Source organism: Myotis lucifugus, unplaced genomic scaffold (genome assembly GCF_000147115.1).
Source record: "Myotis lucifugus unplaced genomic scaffold, Myoluc2.0 scaffold_35, whole genome shotgun sequence".
NCBI classification, from domain to species: domain Eukaryota; kingdom Metazoa; phylum Chordata; class Mammalia; order Chiroptera; family Vespertilionidae; genus Myotis; species Myotis lucifugus.
Window position 1 is genome coordinate 1899344 of NW_005871083.1, and position 10790 is coordinate 1910133.

General features: G+C 56.8%; 1 protein-coding gene across 1 annotated transcript; it reads right to left on the bottom strand.

Moving 5' to 3' along the window:
• Nucleotides 1-6551: 6551 nt before the first annotated feature.
• ADAD2 (adenosine deaminase domain containing 2) lies at nt 6552-10509 on the bottom strand. Its single transcript, XM_006087084.1, has 10 exons — nt 10062-10509; nt 8985-9125; nt 8591-8641; nt 8375-8500; nt 8105-8255; nt 7853-8020; nt 7481-7731; nt 7140-7383; nt 6743-6863; nt 6552-6656 (listed from the first exon to the last, which is right to left on the bottom strand). The coding sequence occupies exons 1-10, from the start codon at nt 10507-10509 to the stop codon at nt 6552-6554; spliced, it is 1806 nt and encodes a 601-aa protein (XP_006087146.1).
• Between the last annotated feature and the right edge of the window lie 281 nt (nt 10510-10790).

Consider the following 10790-nt stretch of genomic DNA (forward strand, 5'->3'; position numbering starts at 1 on the left):
TTAACTTCTGCTCCTGTGCAGGCCAGACAGAACCTGACTGAAGGCCAGGTGTGCGCAGGTCACCTCGGGCTGCCTCTGTGAGAAGAGAGTGCCTGCCTCGTAGGTGAGCTAGTCCCTGAGACTCAGAGCAGGTGACCTCTTTCCACTGCCATCAGGAGGGGACCCTGCCAGCTCCGGAATGCCTGCCTCATCGATTCTTAGAGCAGCTAAAAGTACCGTTAGGGTCACCAGACCCAATCTGCCCATTTTGCTGTTATGGACACAGAGGCCCAGGGAGGGGACTTAAGGTGGCAAGTCACACAGCCAGGGGTGGCAAAGCCAGGACTCATCCAGCATTTGACACCTACCCAAGGGGCACCTCCAGGAACACAGTGTCGGTTAAAAAGAGAATGAGACCAAGGACGCCGCAGGCTTCTCCCGGGCCCTGTGGCTCCTCCGTTGTCTGAAGCAACCTTGGCTGAGGCTGCACAGAGCCGGGCCCCGCCTCAGTGCAGCCTGCTCCAGACGTCACATGGAGAATGTGTGACTGTCATTCACCTTTGCTGTAAGGGGGATGGAGCCAAGGAAAAGGGAACAAATTTGGGCGCCCTGAGCTAAAATTAGCCAATCTTGCTGTTCCGAAGGCTTGCCTGGTACTCTGCCAATGACCAGCTTGGAATAACATCCCCTGGAAAGTTCAGTTTCACCGGGCACCTGCCTAACTAATCTGCTGGAACGCCCCACCCCCACCCTCCCTACCCCCGACACCAAGAGAACATTAAACAATATTAAGAAGTGATGTTGTGGCCTCTCTGGTGTATTGGGGCAGGTCTAATGGCAGGGCCTGCTGGGCTGACCTTGGGATGTGGGAGGAGGTGAGAGGATCCCCCGAATGAGGGGTGGCAGGGGTCAGGGGTCTCCTATCCCAGGGCCACCGCCAAGTCAGAAGTCAGAAGGGGCAGCTGTTGGGTTCTGGGGCAGTATTTCTTAAGTGCCTGCCATGTGCCAGACCTTGTTCTAGCTCAGGGAGACAGTAGTTAGCAAGACAGATGCTAACTACCTTGGCTGAGGCAGCACAGGGCCCAGCTCTGAGACTCCTGGCAGCCTGCTCTAGATGTCACATGGAGAATGTGCGATGGTCATAACTCACCTTTGCTGTGAGGGGATGGGAGGAGGGAGATACGAAGGCAGACCACAAATAAGTCAAGAAGGAAATAAACAGGTAAATCCTAGGAAGGAAGAGGGCAGCGTGGGAGTAACCATACGTGGAAGCCGAATTTGAACAGGCTTCTGAGGTTGCAATGGATTTGCCAACGTCTGGTTCCTCTCCCAGTCTCCCTGCAGGTAGGGGAGGCAGGGCCGAAGTTCTGGTCTGGGAATGTGGAAACACCCCCTGCATGATCCTCTACGCTCTCCCTCCTGCAAGTTGCATGCAGACTCAAGGAATACTCAAAGCCCGAAGGCAGGGTTAGTGAGCCACATCCAGCCCGGAGCCTGTGTTGTAAGGGAAGTTTTACTGAAACACAGCAGGCCCGTTCATGCGGATATTGCCTATGGAGCTTTTGGGCTACAATGGAAGAGCAGAGTCGTGCAACAGAGACCGTTGTGGCCTTCGAGCTGGAGATATTTACTCTGGCGCTTTGCAGAAGTTTGCTGGCTCTGCCCTAAGAGCAATGGAGCCACAACATGGCAGTAGCTGCATCCTGAACTTCTGCATGCTGATCGCCTGCATCAGTGGATTATACAAGCAACAGAAACCTTCTCCTGTGTAAGCCACTGACACGGGACGGGGGGTTGTGTGTCACAGAAGTTGGTCCACCCCTCCACCTGCACCCCACAAAGTGCTCGTTTCCTGTAGAAGCTTCCAAAGTTGTTCTTGGGCCAGACATCCCCTGGCCGCTAGCCCTGGTGAGGTGAGGAGCTGGCTCTCCCACTGTCTTGGGGAGAGCCGATCTGTACCCAAAGTACAACAGCAAATCTCCATGGGGAAAACACGCATGAGAACCCATTACCAGCTCACCCCGAGCAGGGCCAACGTCCATGTGTGACCTCTTGTCAGCAGACGCTTGCTCCAGGCAATGAGCTATTTCCTTTCCATGATGACCCAGAACCATCACTGTTCAGTCCTATAAACGTGTCTAAAAGTCACCAGCCTCCACCCCAGCCCATTTCTACCTTCAGTGGCAGGGCCAGGCACACAGTAGGTGGGCAGTGAATGCAAGTGCCCCTCCCTTCCCAGGAAGGTTCCTTTCCCCTCATCTCACCAAGTGCCCCCCCACGTGTGCCAGCCACCATGTCAGTCCCAGGGCAAGGTGGTGAACAGCAAGGCTGACACAGTCTCATCCACAAGGAGGCTGTGCCTACCTGCCCATCACACTTCTCAGATGCATACCCAAATGCTTGCATTTAATTCCTGCTTCGGAGCAAAAGACACTGGGATCTTTAGAAAGTGAAGTAACCAACTCCAGGCTCACCCTGCAGAGCACTAGGATAAGCCAGCAAGACGAATCTAGGGAGTCAAAAGGGGACACTGGGCAGGGTGAGGCTGCGGAAAGGGGCTGGGGTGTCGAGGCTGTGATCCACGGGGCTGCCAGGCCCCACAGTGACAGCAGGACAGGCTGATGGTTTTCCAAATTCATTCCTCATTCACTCATCAACAAGTCTTTATTATGCTAGACACTTTTCCAGGCATGGCGGGTTAGGCAGGGAACAAAACAGACAAGGAATAAAGGAACAGGCAGGGTAGGGGTGGGACTGCCAGAGTGAGGGCTTGCAATTTTGTCAGTGGTGACCTGCAAGGCCTTTCTCAGCCGTGACATTGGAGTAAATCCTGGAAGAGTGAAGGGAATGAGGCTCTGGAGGAAATGCTTTGGGAAAGAAGGAAAAGCAAGTGCAAAGGTTCTGAGCAGGAATGTGTCTGGTCCTTTAACGGATGGTTTGGGGGACACCACACCTGGTGTAGGGAATTGATGGAGTGAGAGGAGGTGAGGTCAGGGACCAACAGGAGACAGAGGGCAGGGCTCCCTAACGTGGTGCTGGACATGCGGCCTGTGTGGCATCTGCTTGTGCTCCCCTCCTGGCTGAGTGGTGCTCCCTGCAGTGCCCGGTCCTTCCCGGCTCCATGTGGGAAAGCCCACTGACCACTGCTAATGCCATTGTCACCTCCGTGCTTTTGGAAATAGAACCCACCCAGATTGTAGCTAGATACCATCTCCCAGCCACTGCTGCAGCTAGGTGTGTGTGTAACCAGAGGGGACTGATGGGCACGTGAGCAGAGAGATGTGGGGAACCTCTGGGTCATATCCTTCAACTGGAGGCCACCTTCTCCTGAGGTAAGGATGGTGGACAGTCATCCAAGGACTGCTCACCTCTGGACTATTGTGAAGAATAAGTTCTAAAGAAAGCCAGAGTAGGTGGCTTTGTCACAGCATCTTAGCATGTACCCAATGGTACTGTGTTTTTTAATTGGTTTATAGAGAGGAAGGGAGAGGGAGGGAAGGAGAGAGAAACATCTACATCAGAGCGAAACATTGACGGGCTGCCTCCTGCATGCCCCCCCACCCCGCCAGGGATCGAACATGCAACCCAGGCATGTGCCCTGACTGGCAATCAAACCGGCAACCTTTCAGTGTATGAGACAACACCCAACCAACTGAACCACACTGGCCAGTGTGTGTGTGTGTGTGTGTGTGTGTGTGTGTGTGTGTGTGTGTTTATTTTAGAGAAACATCAATTTGTTGTTCCCCTTATTCACGCATTCATTGGTTGATTCTTGTATGTGGCCTGACAGGGGACTGAACTGCAACCTGGGTGTATGGGGACAATGTTCTAACCAACTGAGCTGCTGGCCAGGGCATACCCAAAGGTTTTTTAAACTGTCATTTCACCACGGAACATGAAGCAGAGGGACAATTTACAGAGCAGACCTTCTCTCTCTAGACTCTCACTAAGTTTTCACTAGGTCTTACTGACTGCTTCTACAGGGCAGAGAAAAAAGGGCACAATAAAATGGAAATTTTCAAAATATCTTCTAAAACCCATATTTTAGAACAGGGTTACTATTTTCTCCCTCTAACCTCCTCCTATAAGAGGAAATCCTATAAGTCACTACTTTTCCATTCATTGCTTGTCTGCCAGGCATCTCCTATGTGGGAGACCCCACAGGAGGGGATGGGAGCTGAGAGCACACAGGACTATGGCAGTCACTGACTGCCAGGAACAGTGCTGGGCCCACGTATCAGCTCACCTGTCCATAATGCTGTGGCTACGCATTTGTGACTGACTCACATTTGCTAGGTGGGGAAACTGAGGCTGGGAAAGGTGGAGTGGCCCCTGGGGCTTCTGGGTAGACAATGCTGCTCAGCGGTGAAGGCCACACACGGCAGAGGAACTCATGGTGCAGCGGGTGCCCGGGGTCCAGGAGAGATCGCCAGGCTCAGAGCTGCAGGGAACAGAACAGGGGAGTGCTGGCACAGGCTCCCTGGAGGAAGCAGCATTTGCGTCGTGCCCAGCCAGGTTGCATCTCCTCTTGATTTAAATATGCCAGTGTTGGCAACACTTCACCCAGAGGGGACCAGGCCAAGGAGACGCTAACAGACTCTCCACGTCAAAAGCAGTGCTCCTCATCACTCTGCAGGAGGAAATAAGCTGAGTCAAGGGAACCGAGCGAATTTTGTGTAATGGGGACTGTCTGGGGAGGAAAGGAATGGACGGGCAGATTTATGCAAAGTGGGGACAAATATAACTTCCTTGGCAGAACACAGCAGAGTTTATGTCATTTTGAAAAACTTGTTTACCCAGTGATTATGTGATTAATGAATATCAAAAGGCTCGTTGCATAAAAGTGCAGTTTGAATGGCTGTTATATTTCTAGATTTGGTTGTAGTCACCCTTGCAGCACAAAAAGTAAATCAACTTAAATTATCTCCTGGGGAAAATAATGTGTAATAAATGAGCTAATCAATAGGCTTGGGAGTTTTAAAAATCCTCTCCATCCCAAAAAACATAACCACAAGAAACACATTTCAAGGTTGGCCTTAGAAGTTGTTTTAAACAGTAAATAGCAAATAGCTGTTTGCTCAAACAGAAAATCAGTGCTCACCTGGCTTTTGAGACCCTCCCTCCTGGTTCAAACTTCCCTCCCTCTGCTCCTCCTCCAGGCCTTTGCACGTGCACACTCCCCAACACCCGTCTTGCTCCTCGGCCTGGACTCCCCTCTCACGCCCTCCCACCAGCCACTTCCTCACCCTCTGCATCTCCCACCTCTGGTCAGGAAAGAGCAAAAGTGAGACATCAAGGCTAGGAGGCAACTTTAGGAACCAGCATCCAGTTCTCATTTTACAAAAGAGGCTGGGAGTTTTGTCCAAGGTCACAGAAGCAACCCCAGCAGCAGCCCAGCAGTGACTGGGACTGAGAGCTGGAAGTAGATGCCTGCGCGGGAACTGCAGCCCACCTGACCCGTGCGTTTCCTCACCTGTGAAATGCAGCTACCGTGCAGAGTTGGTGGGAGGCTTCGCTTCCCAGAGCTGCCATACAAGGTACCTCAATCTGGGTGCCTTCAAACAAGACATTCATTTTCCCACAGCTCTGGAGGCCAGAAGTCTAAAGTCAAAGTGCTGGAAGGGCTGGTTACGTCTGGTGCCAAGGAAAAGCCTTTCCATGCCTCAGCCCCCACTTCCTGAGTCTCCAGGCATTCCTTGGCTTTTGACAGCATCACTTCCATCTCTGCCTCCCTCTTCACATGGCCGTCCGTGTGTCTGTGGGTCTCCTCTTCTAAGGGCCCCTGTCATTGGATTCAGGGCCCACCCTAATCCAGTATGACCTCATCTTAACTAATTACACCTGCAAAAACCTTGTTTCTAAGCTCACTTTTACAGGTTTCAAGTAAACACGAATTTGGGGGACACTCTTCACTCCAGGACACCGCAGGGCTCCAGGCCCTACCCACTTGCAGAAACCCAGGGGACCTTAAGGGCAGGGACTGGGGCTGCTCTCTGCCCAGGGCCCCGCCTCCCCTCCTGACTGGGGACTGATGCCCACACCATGCAGGCACCCTTCAACACGGGTGCTCACACCCAGGAGGCTGGCTCCACCAGACGCATGGGGACCCAAGAGTAGGCACCGCCCTTCTCTGCCACTTGCCCCAGGTGGAGCACTGGGAAAGGGAGGGAGGGCGCAGCCTCCGTCACACCTGAAGAGGATATGCTCCCACACCTCTGCCAACAGTCTGGACCAGCACGGCACAGCCTCAGCCTCCCCAAGCCACGGCTGGTGCAGCAAAAAAGCAGTTCTGTGAGGAGGGGATCCCATGGGCTTCTCTCTTCACAAATAAAAGGACCTCAGGCTACCCCTCCCTCCAAAACAGCCAACAACACACGGGAGGACCAGAAACAGCTTCTTTATTCAAGCCCAAATCTGCAGCCGTCCCCACCGCTCCGCCATACCAGGCAGGCCCCTCCCTCCAATCCCAACTTCACCCACCATTCTCTCCCAACCATCCCCCCTCCCCCAGAAATAGCATTCCTCCAGTGGTGTCCAGCTCAGCTCAGGACCTCGCCACCGGGAAGTCTGTTTCAATTCCTGAATTTGCCCACCAATGGCTTCGAGGGCCAAGCCCCCAGGCCCTGCTGTTCCAGGAGGAGGGACAGCTGCTGGCGTGCTTCCTGATAAGGCCCAGCCTAGGGTGGGAGATGAGAGGGGTGGAGAGAGGGTGCTTGCTAGGGGTGCAGGAGAAAGAGGGCTGGAGGGCAGGGAAGGAGCTGACCTTAGCCTCTTCATAGGTCTTCAAGGCCAGGAGGTGGGACTTGCCGAGAGCTTGGGCAGCCTGGCGGAAGGCCCGGAGAAAGGCTGCCTTGCAGAGGCGGGAGGGAGGCCCGGGGACAGCACTGGAGGTGGAGAGAAAGGACGTGAGGTCAGAGGAGGGAAATGATGGACTGAACTAGCAGGTTTGCACCGTGGCCCTCACACCATCTTTCATGTGATGACAATCTCAGGGGTGTCAGGGGGTGGGTGATAGAAGCCCCGCATGGTCACACTGCTGTAAGAGGCTGCGCTGGGATTAGAACCCAACCTGTAACTAGATGTGTGCTCTTATCCCACGGCAGGGAGATGGGGATCCCTCCCCACCAGGCCTCTTCATCACCCCCACAGGCCCTTCTCACTCAGCTTTCACACGTCCGGTAGTCACATCCACAACCTCGATATCAGGGTCCCCCAGGCTCCAGTTGAGGCTCAGGTCATGGCAGGTGTTGGAGGTGGGGTTCAAAGGAGCCACAGGGGGGCCCGAAAACAGGTGTAGCATGGAACGGGTATAGGGAGGTGGCAGGCATGACCCCGAGACCCTGTCCAGGTTGGGCCGGGTGTGGATGGCACTGCTCAGAGTGGGGGGGTCATGGCAGGGGTCAGCTGTGGAAGCAGAGGACAGACAAGGTCTGAGTCACCACCCTCTCCCACAGCCCACCCAGAGCCCACCTTCCACCCTCAGGCCCCTCAGGGTCCTCACCCAGGACTAGGCTGGTGGCATAGAGGGGAGGCAGGAAGTGGGCCAACAGGGCGCCACCCACCCCCAGCACGGTCCAGCGTGACAGCTTGTCGCTGGCTGAGAGGCAGCCCACGTGGGTGTCCCGGACCGTGGGGGACATGTAGCACACAGGCTTCAGCTCCCCTCGGATGTGGGCCTGCAGGCGGAAGGGGGCGCTGTGCAGCAGGCCGCTCTCAAAGGACCCTGGCGGCGGCGTTGCCGGTGGGGGGAGGCTGCAGAGGCAGGGGAGGAAACAGGACGTTGGACACCAGAGTCAGGACCGCTCTTCTGACCCCACCCAACACTGCCCTTCCCAACCCATTACCCCAAGGGACCCCACGCGGGTCCACATACTAGATGTCGTGAGCAGCTCCCTTGGGGGTATTGCTGATATAGAAGTGTATGAAGATCCGGGGCTTGAGGACAAAGGGGAACCCAGGCCCGGGCTGGGGGGTCAGCACAGACTGCTCCCTGCCCTTGGGACCACCCTGTGTCGCCAGCAAGAGCTGCCGATACAAGAATCTGGAAGAGACAGGTAAAGGCGCAGGTGGGAGGTGCCGCTCCTGACTGGGGCGCCACCGGGGGTCCCCCTGGCCCACCCTTCACCTCAGCAGGGCCCGGCGGGCGACGACCAGGCCATGGCAGTCGTGGAGCTGCCGGCCTGAGAACTCCAACCAGCCAGCACAGCTGCTGCTGCCTGTACCCAGTGCCACCAGCTTGTAGATCTCCTTGGTATGGCTCCTGGCCCCCGGGACCTCTGCAAGGAAAAAGCAGAGACAGTCCGGCCTAAGCAAGGCAAGAGCCCATGGGGCCTGAGGTGGCGGGGGGCGGGGGGGAAGAGGGGGGATAGGCGGGCGGTGGCAGGTCAACCCCTACCTTTCTCCAGGATGACAGCAGCCACAGTCCCCTTACAGGCCCAGTACGGTGAGGTCTCATTCACCAGGCGGTCAAAGCCAGCGCTGACCACAGCTGCGCAGCGCTGCTCGTGGGTCAGGATGTTCTCTGCACATGGGGGAGAGGGCAGAGGTGGGGGCCCCACAGGCCGTGCCCCTGCCCTCGCCACAGGGGTCAGGTCAACAGGGGCCCACCTACCTACTCTCAGGTCTCTGGGTGGTGAAGGCTTGCTGGGGGCCTTTGGGGACTCTGGAAGAGAGACAAGGGGATGGGTCGCCAAGGGTGCCGGGGTCTGCCCTCTTCTCCTTTGTCCTTCAGGAAGCCAAGAGGTTCCATTGCTGGGTGGGGTCATCTTCCTGAAACCAATTCCTGGCTGCCCCTCTAGCAGGCCCTGCCCCCAGGATGGGCAGGCTTCAAAGGACATCAGTGCAAGGATCAGTTCACGTGCCCCTCCCCAGCTCCCTACTGGCCTGGTCCTAATGCCCAGATGGCCTCCACAGCAACCCAGCCTACCCACACACATGCGCATGGGCACAGGGTTTCAGCCCCCACCCCAGCTGGGGCTCCGTCACCCGGTTACTTGACCCCTTACCTGGGCCCTCCAGCTGGCTCTGGATGTAGTTGAGGGCAGAGAGAGCCGCCTGCTGCTTGGCCTCCTTCTTGCTGTTGGCAATGCCCACGGGGCAGGCCACCCCATCCAGTTCCGCACACACAGAGAAGGGGAAGCAGGGGTCTAGGGAAGGAGGCGGCTGTGAAGTGGTGCCCTGCACTTCATGTCTATCCGGGGCCCTTTCTGGGGGGGCCACAACCTCTACCCAGGTGGCCAGCCGAGAAGGAGACAGGCTGCCGACTCCTGCGTGCCTTTGTGTGCTGGGCCATCATCACACAGAGGATCTTCACCAGCCCCTCTGAAGTAAGCCTGTAAGACCCCATTTTACAAGGGGCAGGCCGTGTACCAGGACCCAAATCCAGGGCCGCGCTGCTCTCAGGATGATGGCCCTGAGCACAGAGCACCCGCTGCCTTTCCGCAGACACGTGGCTCCAGTTCTTCTACGTTGGAAAGTTTCAACTAGCAAACACTCTCGTTTCAGGTGTTACTTATGACACAAAAGAGACACGAAAATCCTAGAACTGGGATCACTTGGTTAAAGGGCATAAACTTATATCAGTTCATGGTAGCTGCTGGTACTTGCTGCTTCACTGTTTCCCAAAAGGACTGCTGTTTTAAAAGAGAACCCCCTCTCAGCACTGCTCACTAGCCTCAGATTCACCTGCTTTAAAAGGGCATCAGAAATGCAACTGGTAGATGCAGAAGGAAGGCTGGCATCAGAAAACCAGCACACAGCAGCCAGCACAGTAGTAAGCAAGTCTGGCAACAATCGTTATTAAAAATGAGGTGTCAGTGTTATAAGGAACAGGATATTCAAATCATCTCCAGACCTGCCAGTTAAATGTTCAATGTAGCTGGTGGTCCTAGCACCATGCTGCTCATAGCCGTGTGTGAAGGTGGGGGGTGGAGGGTGGAGGGTGGAAGGTGGAGGGGGTAGGGTGGGGGGGTGGGGATCAGGGTTCTGTCTCAGGTCCCAGGCTCAGGCCCCGCTCAAGGTTCCCCTTGCTTCATCTGGAGTTGCGCTGGGACGTGCTGCCCTCCCAGGCCACCGGGCCTCACCTGCCGTCTGGTCCTCTCGGAAGATCAGGGAGACTCCCAGGTTGGCCGCGTACTGTGTGAGCAAGGCCACGGCCTGGCCAGGCGGCAGGTCTTTGAGCTGCAGGCCTAGCTGTCTGGCCGCCTTCGTTAAGTCCCCAGCGAGCCCTGCAGGGGGGACAGAGACCCTCGGGAAACTTCCCATCTGTCCCCCCACGTCTTCCGGTGCCTGAGCTGTGCCCAGTCCTCCGGCTCCGGCCCTCCCTAAGGGCCCACCGACCTCCGCAGCGGAGGCCAGGGCCTGCCCACCCCCCTCATGGTCCTCCATGCCGGGGACGGGCGGCGGCTCCCAGGAGTCCTGGCCCCGGCTGGCGGAAGGACGCCTGGGGCTGATCTGCAATGAAGCTGCCAGGCGGAGCTTCCTGCGGCCACTGTCATCGGCGCCTGGTGCCGTGCTGGCCGGGGAGGCCATGGCCACACGCGAGGAGCGGAGGGGACAGTGGGCCGACTGTGCCGCTCGTGCCCTTTTACACGAGCCAGGCGCCTCCCACCTGCGGAGCACGTGGCGCAGCGTACAGTGCGCGTGCGTGGCGAGCTCAGCCTCCTGCTGCTGGCCAATGGGAACCCGCAGAGCTGAGGCGGACAGTGCTCCCAACCACAGCGTGGCCTGGGTGGGTTCTACTTCCGGGCAGAGCTTGGGGGCGGGGTCTGGGGGCGCTCTGCTCTGGGGTGGCCCTGCCCCCCTCCCCAGTC

Bases quoted from the DNA above. Each gene is read 5' to 3' on its own strand.
- ADAD2 (XM_006087084.1), bottom strand. From the start codon at position 10,509: ATGGCCTCCCCGGCCAGCACGGCACCAGGCGCCGATGACAGTGGCCGC. The intron at 7,732-7,852 runs GTATGTGGACCC...CTGCCTCTGCAG, and splicing joins GGAGCTGCTCACGACATCTA to CCTCCCCCCACCGGCAACGC. The intron at 6,657-6,742 runs GTCAGCTCCTTC...CTCCCACCCTAG, and splicing joins AGACCTATGAAGAGGCTAAG to GCTGGGCCTTATCAGGAAGC.